The sequence below is a fragment of the Salvelinus sp. IW2-2015 genome, linkage group LG14 (assembly GCF_002910315.2).
Source record: "Salvelinus sp. IW2-2015 linkage group LG14, ASM291031v2, whole genome shotgun sequence".
Classification (NCBI taxonomy): Eukaryota; Metazoa; Chordata; class Actinopteri; order Salmoniformes; family Salmonidae; genus Salvelinus; species Salvelinus sp. IW2-2015.
The window spans coordinates 8,505,856-8,521,367 of record NC_036854.1 but is presented as its reverse complement, the minus strand read 5'-3'; the positions used below and the strand labels follow the sequence as shown (position 1 = coordinate 8,521,367).

The 15,512-nt window shown below is 45.1% G+C and overlaps 1 protein-coding gene across 1 annotated transcript in view; it reads left to right on the top strand.

The window, feature by feature from the left end:
• LOC111972652 (utrophin-like) overlaps positions 1-15,512 on the top strand; it is a 153,884-nt gene that overhangs the window by 13,504 nt on the left and 124,868 nt on the right. The window contains 22 exon segments of the mRNA XM_070446762.1: positions 56-167; positions 316-403; positions 1,271-1,512; positions 1,688-1,856; positions 3,003-3,217; positions 3,895-4,032; positions 4,165-4,278; positions 4,386-4,541; positions 5,887-6,057; positions 6,287-6,478; positions 6,631-6,765; positions 8,433-8,553; positions 8,556-8,581; positions 10,726-10,887; positions 11,055-11,186; positions 11,329-11,502; positions 11,631-11,786; positions 11,985-12,155; positions 12,310-12,489; positions 13,829-13,957; positions 14,956-15,126; positions 15,252-15,488. Coding sequence (XP_070302863.1) covers positions 56-167; positions 316-403; positions 1,271-1,512; positions 1,688-1,856; positions 3,003-3,217; positions 3,895-4,032; positions 4,165-4,278; positions 4,386-4,541; positions 5,887-6,057; positions 6,287-6,478; positions 6,631-6,765; positions 8,433-8,553; positions 8,556-8,581; positions 10,726-10,887; positions 11,055-11,186; positions 11,329-11,502; positions 11,631-11,786; positions 11,985-12,155; positions 12,310-12,489; positions 13,829-13,957; positions 14,956-15,126; positions 15,252-15,488 — 3,391 coding nt within the window.

Here is a 15,512-nt window from a genome sequence, read left to right as displayed (position 1 = left end):
ACTCACATACAGACAACTACATCAGTACAGAACCAAACTCTCTCTGCTCCATCAGGTTGGAGAGTGACTTATCTCACCTCCTGAGATGGCTGAACACATGGAAAGTTTCAGCTCAGACCGTGGCCTCTACTGACCCTGAAAACCCCGACCTTCAGGAAAAACTACAGGTAGGTCCATAAAAAAATACAGCTTCCATGATCCATTTACAGGTAACATTAGGTGCTCTCAATTTGGCATTGGCAAAAGGTTGTACTTTAGGATGAATGGAAAACTTTTCGATGAGTTGATTTCATGTCTGTCATCCAATCACTGTAGGCTTTGGAGGCACAGCTGTTGTCGAAGGAGGCTCAGGTTGGTCAGGTGACCCAAGGAGGGCGGCGCCTGATGGAACCGCTGGAGAAAGGTATGGAATCCCCAGAAAAGCAAAATAAAAAGTACCTTTATTTATTATGTTTGTATTTTGTGTTTAACATTTGTAACATTGTAGCAATGTCCTTACGTTTTTACTAGAGTTACACATTATTTTATGAATAATTTCTGTTGATGTGATTGGATATTGGTTCACTCTACTTGACCTTCACCTTAATTTCATGAAGTGCAAATCTCCTAGGTGAGGTTTGTTTTAAAAGCTATGTACACATAGATTGAAGTACAATACCAACATAGCTACTGTAGTAGATCAGAGCTGTGTACTGGAAAACCTTGGTAGAGCATGGGTCGAATAGGCATTGTGGTGCTCATGTGAATTTCCTTTCTTTTTCGGCTTCAGACCAGTGCCTATTCTCACTTAAAACAGTTTTTAGTGTATTTATTGGCTCTTCCAGAAATATCCTGTTCCAGAAATATCCTGTTGGTCTCGTAAGATACTTTCCCCACAGCTGTTGTATATTTGGGGGTATTTTTAAACCTGATTTTTATTGGTTGCCAGTAAGCATGACTTGTGTGTTTGCAGGTATTGTCATAAAAACCTGCAGCAAGACTTGAGGCTCCTGGCTTCATTTACAGTGCAGTGAAACGCTCAGGCACTCCTGCTTTATTTGTTTACAGCATGATAACAGTAAGGAAAGATGGAGAAGTAGTGGTGTTATAGTGTTGGTGTGTTTTTCTTTAACCTTTCCACCTCTCTCTCCCTTCTCTCCTTTTCTCAATCTCCCCTACATTTTTATTTGCCACATTCTCCTTGCGTCTATCTCACCCTTCTCCCCCTCCCTCATTTCTATTTCTCTCTCTCCTTCACTCCTATCCTTCCCTACCCCCTCCCTCTCTGTAGAGGGAGTGAGTGTGGACTCTATCAGGTGTGATATAGATGTGGTGGAGGCTGAATGGGAGGTGTGTGTGAGTGAGCTGAAGGCTCTGTGTGACTGGGTCCAGGCCCAGACCCGGGTCAGAAGCCTCTGCTCTGAGTTGGCTGCTGTGGGCAAGGTTCTGGGAGAACAGGACCAGTGGCTGAGTGGAACAGACAGTACCAGATCTGATGAGGCTGCCCTTAGAACCCTCAGGACAGAGTGCCAGGTTAGAACCCAACCCGTAGAACCATCACCCTCACCCTGACCTCTGGTTTGATTATCGCCATGGAGACAACCCCCACTGAAACTGTTAAACATCACAAATCATATCAATATATCAACAGATGTGTCGTGAAGTCTGTTTACCCTTTTGTCTTATCTGTTTGTATGTCTGTCTCCAGTCGCGGTTGGCCCAGCTGACTGCCCTGAGCCCACGATTGGACCAGCTCTCTGCAGAGGTGGAGTCAATAGATGTCCCGCCCACTCTCACAGCCAACATGGCCACTGTCTCTGCCCACCAGGCCTCCACACTGCAGCAGCTACAGACCAGGGAGCAGGAGATCAATGCAGGTATGGGACCACAACACTGCTTTAACATTTGCTAGAAATCAATGCAGGGACTTGACCCATGCTCTGACAACACTGTATAAACACTTTAGAAATGCTTGGTCGCCATTGGGTCAAAGCTTTATCAATGCCCTATGAATGGACTTGTGCTCTTTCAGCACTTCATCAGTGGTGGCGGTCCTAAACCTTCCATAGTTTTTACTGAGGCTACAGGATTGATGCCAGATCAATGAACTCTACTGGCTCTTACTGCTGGAGCTGTGATATGACATCAGCTTTATATCCAGCCTTGGTTGGACAGAAGTAATCGATGATGCCCTTATATGACCACTGAATACGCAGGACCGTGTGTGTGTGTGTGTGTGTGTGTGTGTGTGTGTGTGTGTGTGTGTGTGTGTGTGTGTGTGTGTGTGTGTGTGGTCTCTGCCAAGCTCCCAAGGACCAGGTTTTGAGTTTTAGGAGTTCTGAAATCAATCAACATTTTTCTCCTGGAATTTATGAGTCCTGCTCGAAAAGAATGTAAAAGTATATTGGAGAGGCCTATTTGTCTTCTGACCCTAAAAGGAGTGTGTGTGTGCCACTGCCCTGAGGAAAACCATTTTGTTTCTGCTTCAGAGAGTCAGTCTTTCACTGGGCCTCTCTCTATCCCTTTTTCTCCCCTCCCTCTCTCTGTCTGCTGTATATAAACACAGGCAGATTATGTGAGAGAACTCATGCCTGTGAGAGCAGTGTGTGTTGTGTTAATTTTTGCCCAACAGGGTTGAATTTAGCACATTCTGTTAAAGTATGTTGATGCAGTTTTCTGTTTTCATTGTGTTTACTGTGGCATATTGAAGGTTCAGCGGGTATGAACCACTGGCTTGCATTAGTTGTGGAACCTCATTTAGGCTTGCCATGAGGCACACACAGCCCACATCTGGACCCCTGGGCAAATGTGCAGCACACACTCTCTCTCTGACATACAGTGAAATGGAAGGCGCACAAACACACCCACCCACACACAGAGAGCTCAGTGAGTTCATAACAGCCACAAATTATAACAGCCAGTACCTATGGGAATTCCCAAAACAATACTCTGACCCCTTGTGGCAACTAGATACTATAACCCTTGACTTAATAGTGTCTCCTCTCCCCCTGTCTGTGTTCCAGCGCTGGCCAGCCTCCACTATGTTGATGACCAGAGGGCCCAGATGATACAGGTGGTTCAGGGTGACCAGATTCCTGTGGTCAGTGAGGATGATGTGTCTGGGAACACTGTGGAGTCTGGGACTGACCTCATAGATGGTCTGGAGGCTAGACTGGGCACACTGCGGGAAGACATCATGGATGTGCCTACAGTGGAGGGGGCAGTGGAGCGGGCACAGGTGAGCGGCATCAGGGCTTTTATTCATCTTTCTCTGTACTGTGTTCCAGTTGTCCGTGTGTTATCGTGTAGCAGTGTATTTGTGGATTATCTGTTAATGGCTGAGTCCAGACCTAGTAGCTGTCTGTCTGCTCTGGTTCCAACATACAATTCTCACACCTATACGTCCCTCTTTAATCTTTCAACCGCAACAGAGGAGAAAGAGGGATGTGTGTGTATGTTTGTGCTTGCAAGGGTGTGTTTGTGTGTGTGTGCGTCTGTGTGCGTCTGTGTGCGTGTGTGTGTGTGTGCGTGTGTGTGTGTGTGATTGAGAGAGAGTCTGTAGGAATGTGGGTCGGCTGTAGGCCTCGTTATCGTGGTAGATAAAGCATGGTGCCAGGGCAGCCTGGGAACTTTCTGGGCACCCTGCCTGCTGCCTGTGGCTCAGAGCTCCAACCCTCAGACTGCAACCAGTCTACCATGCATGTTCCCACTGCTGCAGGCTGTAGCTGCTGCCTCAAACGCTGCTCCTGCCCCTGAGGTTTAAACACACCCTGCAGACTGACTGTCTCAGATCAGCTTACTCACCTCTACCCCTAGGCTACCTACCACACCTGACAATTGTCCTATAATTTGTCCCTCAGCTGCAGAATAATAATGGGTTATGGGTCATGTAGTTTTTTCTCTCTCTCGCCTTAGGCTCTGTGTATAGAGATAGAGCAGATGCAGCAGGCCTCGGACCCTGCAGAACTACAAAGATGGAGTCAGCTCTCCTCCAGGGCACGCGATGAGCTGGGCACGCTGCAGTGCATCCTGGGTAGCCTGAAGGACAATCAGGTAGAAAACTGTCCCATAGAATATCCTGCCTCTAGTCTGCTTAAACATCAATGGAACTTTTATAGGACCCAAGCAATGACAAAATAAGGTAGTGATTGTTGTCAATAACGTTCACGATGATGTTGTTTCCAGGTGCGTGTGGTGGAGTTGGAGCGCTGGCTGGATGGCGTACAGGAACTGATGTCACGGGATGCCAAGGGCCAGGGAGACGCAGAGAGACTACAGGAAGAGCTCAACCAGTGCAAGGTCATAGGTCCCACCATTCAAAAACAAACAAAACTTTATTGAACTGTTAGACCTAAAGTACTGCAATGTTATAACCCATGCCCCTCTCTCCCCCATCTCCTTCTTAGGAGTATGTGAGTGAGATGGAGTCAGTGGAGAGTTTAGTGAAGCAGATAGGAGAGAACGTATTGGCGGTGCAGGGGGCTGCAGTACCAGAGTTGGCCCACTGGGGGCAGGCTAAACTGGAGGAGTGCCAGGGGAGGTGGGAGACACTGAGCAAACAGGTGAGGAGAAAGAGGACAGTTCAAACAACACTGGATACAATAAAGCCGGCAAAAAAATGTTGGTTAAAAAAATTGATATAAATAAAAAAGTATACAAGTTTCATTTCACCACCCAAAAATTGACAGCTGTACCATACCGGTTGCAAAATAGTTGGGAGGAGATTTTCGATGTACCGATTTCATATGCACATGGTTTATGAACTGATACACAAAACGACGCTGGGTTCAACCAATACAATGTTATACAGTGCATTCGGACAGTATTCAAAACCCTTGACTTTTTCCACATTTTGTTACGTTACAGCCTTATTCTACAATGTATTAAATATATTTTTTTCTTCATCAACCTACCCACAATAACAATGTCAAAACAGGTTTTTTAGATTTCTTTTCTTTTGTCATTTTGGTGTATTGATGAGAAAACCCTCCCAATTTGATACATTTTAGAATAAAGCTGTAACGTAACAAAATGTGGAAAAAGTCAAGGGGTTTGAATACTTTCCGAATGCACTGTAAATATACAACCATCCCAGCCCTGCAGATTTTGCTGCAAAGAGACAGTATCATTAGATCACTTGTTTTGGTACTCCCCATATGTAGCTTGTTTTTGGTCGCAGGTTCAGGAATGGCTAACAAATTGCAATATTTACTTGGAGCTAACTTTGCAAATAGCACTGCTGTGGGATTTGAAAAAACAGACAATTGATCAATAATATAATAATACTCTTAAAAAATGTTTATCTTTAAAAAATGTTTATCTTTAATTTACGATCTGTAGAAACTATGAGAATTGAAAGGTTCAGAACTTTTGTGAAACATCACAGCACAGTGGAAAAATATATGACAGCTAGAAATCAAAACTGGATGGTCTTCAGAGATAGATGGGAGGGGCTGAGGGTAGCTGAAGGCGTGGAACTAAAAACAAACAAAAGATAACTAATGTAAAATATACTGTCTGTAAAATGTATAGACTGTATAAACTGAAAGTAGAAGCTTAAGTATTGTTTTCCATTAGTTTACTCCAATTAGGGGAGGGGTGGTAGGGTTAGGGGAAAATATATTTAAAAAAATATATATATGAAATAATATATATTTACAAAAAAATATATGGGGATTGGAAATTATGCAGATAATTACATTGATAGAAGCCACAATCTGCAATATTAAAGCTGATCTTCCCCCGAAAATAAATGAAGCCTGCATACTGTACTGCTCATACACTTTTCTGTGTATTTAATGTCAGCGTCTTATTTAAAACCTGACATGTTATTAAGACACTCTGTGTACTTGCTACCCTGTGTAACCTGACAGTGGTCCGTGTTATCTCTCTGTTGTCTCTGGGTAGCTGCTGAGCCACCAGGAGCGTGTAAGTGAGAGCCAGGAGAGGCAGGTGAACCTAAGGAAAGACTTGGCAGAGATGCAGGAATGGATGGCCCAGGTGGACGAGGAGTTCCTCATGAGAGACTTTGAGTACAAGAGTCCTGAGGAGCTGGAGGGGGCACTGGAAGAGATGAAGGTGGGGAACAGAGGACAGAACTTTGACATTTAAAAAAAATACTGGACAACTAGGAACTCCTCATTCCTTCTAGAAAGAAAGTCCCACCAACTAAACCAAAAGAATCCCACTTTAATGCTATGTAGCCAGTTATGGCCCTTCTTATGTGAAAATACTATCCTGATAATCTGGCATGTCTCTTTCTTTCCCCTTTGCCTCATCTCTTCCCTTCTCTCCCCTCCCTACTTAGAGGGCTAAAGAGGATGTGCTACAGAAGGAGGTGAGAGTGAAGATATTGAAGGACAACATTAACATGTTGGTGGCTAAGGCTAAGATGACCCCTGGTGGCAGTGGCCAAGACCTGACAGAGGAGCTGGGGGGAGTCCTGGGGAACTATCAGAAACTATGTGACCGCTTCAAGAGCAAGTGTCACACCCTGGAGGTAAAGAGTTTGATAAGACTAGTCCAAACAACTTATGAGGCACTGGTTCTTTGTTGTATTTGTGTTTATATCATACAGTAATGTGGTTGTAGGTATATATGTCCGTGTCTCATATGGTCTTTCTGACCGCGTTCGTGTGGTCTCCTCTGTAGGAGGTGTGGTCGTGTTGGATGGAGCTGCTGCAGTACTTGGACCTGGAGCAGGGCTGGCTCAACACGTTGGAGGAGAAGCTTCAGGCTACAGAGAACCTACCTGAGAGCACTGAGGCTGTCAACAAGGCTTTGGAGGTAGATATCTCTATTTAAACCTATCCATTCTTCTTTCTTTCCTTTTTCATCTCTCATTCTCTCCCCTCCACTTTATCGTATGCTCTCTCCTTTAATCCCTCCATCCCCCATCCTTCCCACCACTCTGACTCACCCTCTTTATTCAATTGTCTCCCTTTCCCCCTTTCTTTCATGTTATTCGCTTTTCTTTTCCTTTTGACCCTAGAAGGTATTGTTTTGTGTTCTGTCTGTTTCTCTTACTTTGATGTCACCAGTCTGTCCTCTTTGGGCAGACTCCAGCACTCTGTCTGCCTACCTCAGGTACTGTAAGAGTGACGCCGACCTACACTGCATGACCAACCAAAAGTATGTGGACACCTGCTTGTCGAACATCTCATTCCAAAATCATGGGCATTAATATGGAGTTGGTCCTCCCCTTTGCTGCTATAACAGCCTTCTCTCTTCTGGGAAGGCTTTCCACAAGATGTTGGAACATTGCTGCGGGGACTTGCTTCCATTCAGCCACAAGAGCATTAGTGAGGTCGGGCACTGATGTTGGGCAATTAAGCCTGGCTCACAGTCGGTGTAACAATTCATCCCAAAGGTGTTCGATGGGGTTGAGGTCAGGGCTCTGTGCAGGCCAGTCAAGTTCTTCCACACCGATCTCAACAAACCATTTCTGTATGGACCAAGCTTTGTGCACGGGGGAGTTGTCATGCTGAAACAGAAAAGGGCCTTCCTTAAACTGTTGCCACAAATTTGGAAGCACAGAATTGTCTAGAATGTCATTGTATGCTGTAGCGTTAAGATTTCCCTTCACTGGAACTAAGGGGCCTAGCCCGAACCATGAAGAACAGCCCCAGACCATTATTCCTCCTCCACCAAACTTTACAGTTGGCACTATGCATTGGGGCAGGTAGCGTTCTCCTGGTATCCGCCAAATCCAGATTTGTCCATCGACTGCCAGATGGTGAAGCTGGATTCATCACCCCAGAGAACGCGTTTCCACTGCTCCAGAGCCCAATGACAGTGAGCTTTACACCACTCCAGCCGACACTTGGTATTGCACATGGTTATCTTAGGCTTGTGTGTGGCTGCTCAGCCATAGAAACCCATTTCATGATGCTCCCGACGAACAGTTATTGTGCTGACATTGCTTCCAGAGGCAGTTTGGAACTCGGTAGTGAGTGTTACAACCCAAAACAGACGATTTTTACATGCTACGCGCTTCAGCGGTCAGGTTCTGTGGGTTTGTGGGCCTACCACTTTGCGCCTGAGCCGTTGTTGCTCCTTGACGTCCACTTTACAATAACAGCACTTACAGTTGACCGAGGCAGCTCTAGCAGGGCAGAAATTTGACGAACTGACTTGGAAAGGTGGCATCCTATGATGGTGCCACGTTGAAAGTCACTGAGCTCTTCAGTAAGGCCATTCTACTGCCAATGTTTGACTATGGAGATTGCATAGCTGTGCGCTCCATTTTGTACACCTGTGAGCAACGGGTGTGGCTGAAATAGCTGAATCCACTAATTTGAAGGGGCGTCCACATACTCTTGTGTATATATAGTGTATATAAACACTGACACGTCGCCCTCTCTCTTTCCCTCTTTCCTCCCCTTCTCTCTCTCACCCGTCACCTTTATTCTTTATCTCTCCCTCTCTTCTCCCTCCTCTTTCTCTCTCTCTAGTCGTTGGAGTGTGTGTTGCGCCACCCAGGTGACAACAGGACACAGATCAGGGAGTTGGGTCAGACCCTGATAGATGGGGGCATCCTGGACGAACTTATCTCAGAGAGACTAGAGACCTTCAACTCCGCTACGATCAGCTCAGCCACCAGGTCTGTGCAAAGATGACGGGCTGGTGGTGTGTGTGTGTGTGTGTGTGTGTGTGTGTGTGTGTGTGTGTTTGTGGGGATGAGAAAAACAACAGTCTTTGTACATAGCCATCAAGTGGCTGTCTGTCTCTTTCTGCATCTTTGTTTGTGAGAAACTACATGCCTCGTCGATCCTCGACAACAACTTGTTTTCTATTTGTGAATTGTGTATATGGTAGTAGATAATAAATCAAATCTAATTGTATTCGTCACATGCTCCATTAACAACAGGCGTAGACTAACAGTGATATGCTTACTCATATACAGTACCAGTCAAAAGTTTGAACACACCTACTCATTCAGGTAGCCTAGTGGTTAGAGCGTTGGGCCAGTAACTGAAAGGTTGCTAGATCGAATCCCCGAGCTCACAAGGTAAAAATCTGTCGTTCTGCCCCTGAACAAGGCAGTTAACCCACTGTTCCTAGACTGTCACTGTAAATAAGAATTTGTTCTTAACTGACTTGCTTAGTTAAATAAAGGTTAAATAATAAAAAATCCAGGGTTTTTCTTTATTTGTACTATTTTCTACATTGTAGCATAATAGTGAAGACATAAAAACTGTGAAATAACACATAAGAAATCATGTAGTAACCAAAAAAAGTGTTAAACAAATCAAAATATATTTTATATTTGAGATTCTTTAAAGTAGCCACCCTTTGCCTTGATGACAGCTTTGCACACTCTTGTCATTCTCTCAACCAGCTTCATGAGGTAGTCACCTGGAATGCATTTCAATTAACAGGTGTGCCTTGTTAACAGTTAATTTGTGGAATTTCTGTCCTTAATGCGTTTGAGCCAATCAGTTATGTTGTGACAAGGTAGCGGTGGTATACAGAAGATAGCCCTGTTTGGTAAAATAGCAAGAACAGCTCAAATAAACAAATAAAAACCACAGTCCATCATTACTTTTAAGACATGAAGGTCAGTCAATGTGGAAAATTTCAAGAATTTTGAAAGTTTCTTCAAGTGCAGTCGCAAAACCATCAAGCGCTACGAGGAAACTGGCTCTCATGAGGACCACCACAGGAGAGGAAGACTCAGTTACCTCTGCTGCAGAGGATAAGTTCATTAGAATTACCAGCCTCAGAAATTGCATCCCAAATAAATGCTTCACGGGGTTCAAGTAACAGACACATCTCAACATCAACTGTTCAGAGGAGACTGCGTGAATCAGGCCTTCATGGACGAATTGCTGCAAAGAAACCACTACTAAAGGACACCAATAAGAAGAAGAGACAGGCCCAGAAACACAAGCAATGGACATTAGACCAGTGGAAATCTGTCCTTTGGTCTGATGAGCCCAATTTTGAGATTTTTGGTTCCAACTGCCGTGTCTTTGTGAGGTGAATGGATGATCTCCGCATGTGTGGTTCCCACCGTGAAGCATGGAGGAGGAGGTGTGATGGTTCTTTTCTGGTGACACTGTCAGTGATTTATTTAGAWTTCAAGGCACACTTCACCAGCATGGCTACCACAGSATTCTGYAGCGATACGCCATCCCATCTGGTTTGTGCTTAGTGGGACTGTAATTTGCTTTTCAACAGGACAATGACCCAACACACCTCCAGGCTGTGTAAGGGCTATTTGAGTGATGGAGTGCTGCATCAGATGACCTGGCCTCCACAATCACCCGACCTCAACCCAATTGAGATGGTTTGGGATGTGTTGGACCGCAGAGTGAAGGAACGGCAGCCAACAAGTGTTCAGAATATGTGGGAACTTCTTTAAGACTGTTGGAAAAGCATTCCAGGTGAAGCTGGTTGAGAGAATGCCAAGAGTGTGCAAAGCTGTCATCAAGGCAAAGGGTGGCTACTTTGACGATTTGTTTAATACTTTTTTGGTTATTACATGATTCCATATGTGTTATTTCATAGTTTTGATGTCTTCACTATTATTCTACAATGCAGAAAATATAAAAAATAAAGAAAAACCCTTGAATGAGTAGGTGTGTCCAAACTTTTGACTGGTACTGTATGTCATGAACATATCAGCATTATGTCCGTTTCTATATTTTCTAGGCTGTAAACAAGCAGATAAGTATATGTTTGGTAATGTACTTGTCTATATATTATGTATATTGACTTAATGTTGATATTACATCCATCTAGGCTGTGAACCGTCAGATCAGTCTAGAGCAGCAACTGGCCACTCTGAAGGAGAATGAGCAGGTTCTCCAGGCTCTGGAGGAGTCACTGACCCAGCTAGACCACACACTCACCTCCTACCTCACCGACCGCATAGACGCCTTCCAGCTACCGCAAGAGGCGCAGGTACACACATACAGACAGACAGATACACACACACACACACACAAACTCATCTTCTGTCTGACCGACTACATTGACACCTCCCACAAACACATGTAGCGAATGCCAACAATTACTTCTTGGATGTCAGTTTAACCCCTGACCTCTAAACTCGTCTCCATCCTTTGCAGACCATCGGGGCAGAGATTGCGGCCCATGAGGTGACAGTGGAGGAGCTGAGGAGTAGGAACGTGGGTAATATGCCTCCTGCCACCCCAGAGGGCAAGGCTGCTCGCAGTGGAACCATGTTGGACCTGCTGCAGGTACTGACCCCTAGTGGACAGGGGGTGAAATTGTTCTCATTAAAGCCTGTAGGGATAACATAGGAGTTTATGATTTATTGAAAATGTTGTTGTCTCTGCAATTATTCTGGTTGGTCATTATGCTGTCTCTTCCGTCTTTCAGCGGAAGCTGCGAGAGATCTCCACTAAGTACCAGTTGTTCCAGAAGCCTGCTAACTTTGAGCAGCGCATGCTGGACTGTAAGAGGGTTCTAGATGGAGCCAAGGAAGAGCTGCACATTCTAGACATCAGGGAGGTGGAACCCCAACAGATCCAGGCCCACCTCATTGGCTGTATGGTGAGACCTAGAACTAAAACACTTTGAGAAGTCTCTCACAGGTGTGCATGTACATGCGCGCGCACACACGCACGCACGCACGCACACATTCTCCCTCACACTCCCTATCTGTCTCCTTAACCCTTCAGAAACTGTATAAGGTTCTGAGTGAGGTGAAGTTAGAGGTGGAGACAGTGATAAAGACAGGAAGACAGATCGTCCAGAAACAACAGACTGACAACCCCAGAGGCATGGATGAACAACTGACAGCACTTAAACTGCTCTACAACGACCTGGGAGCACAGGTAATACACACAGAAGTGACTATAGTAGTTTAACCTTAGGACATAACAGTCTGGTCTTCTCACTTGGTCAGCTGTGCCATCATGAATAGTTGCGTTCTTAAAATAAACAAGATACTTCTACCTAATTTCAAAATGATGAGGATATCGTCATTTTGACCAACCAAACAGCGAGCCCATCGTCTCTTCTTCTCTCTCCAGGTGACAGAGGGGAAGCAGGACCTGGAGAAGGCTCTGTCTTTGTCTCTGAGACTACATAAGGACAGCGCCGCTCTACAGGACTGGCTGACCACCAACCAGACCCTGCTGCAGCAGAAAAACTCCTCTGGAGACATGCCTGCTGATATAGATGCTGAGATCGCCTGGGCCAACGTGAGTCACGTGTGTGTGTGAGATGTGTGTTCACCGGGCTTGCTGAATAGTTAGTTTGTTGAAATGTTTATTTGGCTTTTGTGTCTGTGTAGAGTGTGGGTGTGCAGAGGATTTGTGTTACGTTTGTATAACGTGTGTGTGTGTGCTCCCCCAGGGCATGCTGAAGGAGTCGGAGCATCGTAAGGCAGACCTGGCTGTGCTGATGGAGACCAGCGCTGGGCTGCAGGGGCTGGTGGAGGGGAGCGAGGGCCCTCTGGAAGACAAGCTGTGTGGCCTTAACGAAGGCTGGGGACAGGTCCGCACCTGGTCCGAGGACTGGCTGAGCACCGTTCTGGTGGGTTCACACTTCACTATCATAGAGACAGAATTAATAGAGAGGTAATCCGATCTAAAGTAATGGTTGAGTAAAGTAATGTGTACATGACAGCAAAAACATCATGTCAGAAGGGACATTTGGAGTAATTCCTGCATCTTGCCTCAGCACTCCGTTTCTCTAGAGAGAAATCAAGTCATTCACTAGAGAAATCAAGTCATTCACTAGAGAAATCAAGTCATTCACTAGAGAAATCAAGTCATTCACTAGAGAAATCAAGTCATTCACTAGAGAAATCAAGTCATTCACTAGAGAAATCAAGTCATTCACTAGAGAAATCAAGTCATTCACTAGAGAAATCAAGTAATTCACTAGAGAAAGCAAGTCATTCACTAGAGAAATCGGAGATATCAAGTCAAGAACTATGTGGGATGCTGCTCTGAAGGGAGTTGGAGTTGTCATTAAGCAAATATTCAACCTAGTTCAATGCAGACACATGGTAATTAACTACAATGATCCTAATCCATTGCGCCATTTTGTTGCGGCATAGAGATGGATCAGAGAGGAAGAGGCGAAGCGAGAGTCTGTCCAAAATAAGCCCAATGCGTTTCAATGGGTTTATTTTGGACCTAAGCTTATCACCTGCCTTCCCGCCTTTGGGAGAACAACTTCCATTGTTAGAGCATAGACATGAGCATCTCGTCATTATATACAGATCTCTGGACTGATACACTTTTACGTCTGTTACGTTAGGTTAGATACACACAGACCGCTTAGACCGCATGAGAGAGCAATGTACACAACACAACGACGAGAGGGACAGTTCGTGAAAGTATACCTTATTTACTTTGAAGAAGTAGTAAAATGATTTTGTCAGACAGCTCTGCAGCATACTTAGGCAGATTAGCTAAATAGGATGACTAAAGACAGTACTTTATGGGTAGAACAGAGTTAACATTACATGGCCTGGCTAGCTGACTGCTACTGCCTGAGAGGAGATCATTTTAAGGAATAAAAAAAGAATAAGGTAATCAAATAAAAATGAAGTAATATACACAACTGAAATATTTGGTTATTTATTAGTCATTTCCTATTTATCTATTGATGTTTATCCAATGTGGACCTGACCGAGACAATGGAATATTTTAAAATGTTTTGTCAATTGAATGTTCACTATTTTTAGCTTAGGAATTTCCATTAAAAAGCTCAAAAAGTATGATGACGTCATTATTTCATGATACATTTCATGTTTTAAATTATCAAAACCGAAATCGATTTTTTAATAATCGCACCAAAAACGGAACCGACCTCAAATTCGAATCGCTCAGCACTACCATCTTTCTACCTCCGTTCCCTACAGAGCCACCAGAACGAGGTGGAGATCTTTGATGAGAACCTGGCCCACATCAGCACCTGGCTGTACCAGACCCAGATCCACCTGGATGAGACGGAGAGACTGCCCACAGTGGAGAGGGAGATAGTAGTTAAGGTGATAGAGACTGCCCACAGTGGAGAGGGAGGTAGTAGTTAAGGTGATAGAGACAGAGAGACTGCCCACAGTGGAGTGTGAGATGGTAGTTAGGTGATAGAGACGGCCCACAGTGGAGAGGGAGACAGTAGTTATGGTGATAGAGACTGCCCACAGTGGAGAGGGAGATAGTAGTTAAGGTGATAGTGACGGCCCACAGTGGAGAGGGAGATGTAGTTAAGGTGATAGAAACTGCTCACAGTGGAGGGGAGATAGTAGTTAAGGTGATAGAGACTGCCCACAGTGGAGAGGGAGGTAGTAGTTAAGGTGATAGAGACAGAGAGACTGCCCACAGTGGAGTGTGAGATGGTAGTTAAGGTGATAGAGCCGGCCACAGTGGAGAGGGAGTAGTAGTTAAGGTGATAGAAACTGCCCACAGTGGAGAGGGAGATAGTAGTTAAGGTGATAGAGACGGCCCACAGTGGAGAGGGAGACAGTAGTTAAGGTGATAGAGACAGCCCACAGTGGAGAGGGAGATAGTAGTTAAGGTGATAGACTGCCCACAGTGGAGAGGGAGATGTAGTTAAGGTGATAGAGACAGAGAGACTGCCCACACTGGAGAGACAGGAGAGGACAGGAAGGGAGACGGTAGGAGAGAGAGAGAGGAGAGGATGAGAGGAGGGGAAGGGAGATGGTAGGAGAGAGAGAGAGGAAAGGGGAGGAGGGGAAGGGAGATGGTAGGAGAGGGAGAGGAAAGGAGAGGAGGGGAAGGGAGACGGTAGGAGAGAGAGAGGAAAGGAGAGGAGGGGAAGGGAGACGGTAGGAGAGAGAGAGGAGAGGATGAAAGCATGGGGAGGGAACTGAAGGATGAAAATTCAATATTGGTTGATTACAATTGAATTTTTATTAGAGCCTATTACCAGAGTTTAGGATATAATTAGCCTGGGGAAATAATAATTGGAGTAATAGCTATTGATGAACCTGTTAATGTATAAATAGTTTGATTGATGTGTGTGTAGACCCTGCTAGAGGAGCTGGATGACATCACTCTGAGAGTGGACAGTGTGAGAGACCAGGCCATCATCCTAATGACCAGTAGAGGTCCTGCCTGCAGAGACGTAGTAGAACCCAAACTGGCTGAACTCAACCGCAACTTTCACAAGGTCTCCCAATGCATCAAAGCTGCCAAGGTACAAATACCCTCACAACACTGTTTCACTGTGTTACAATCACAACTGTCTAGAGCTTTATCATGCAAACTGTAGATAGATACGTACAGTGGGGTAATTCTCTCTCTTTTGTTTCTGATACCCAGATGTCCACCACTCTGGAGCCTGGGACTGTGGATATGATTCAGCAGATACAACAGATCTCTCAGATTCCTCACCAGATCTCTCAGCTCCAACAGGACCAGATTGCTGAGCTCCAGCAGAGCCAGTCAGAGGAGGCCCTGAGCTCCAGCCTGATGCAGACCTTTGAGGGGGAACTAGAGGCAACACTCAGGGCCCTTGAGGACCAGCAGGACCCCGCACACACCCTGGATGATGACAAGGTATATATTGTACACACACACACA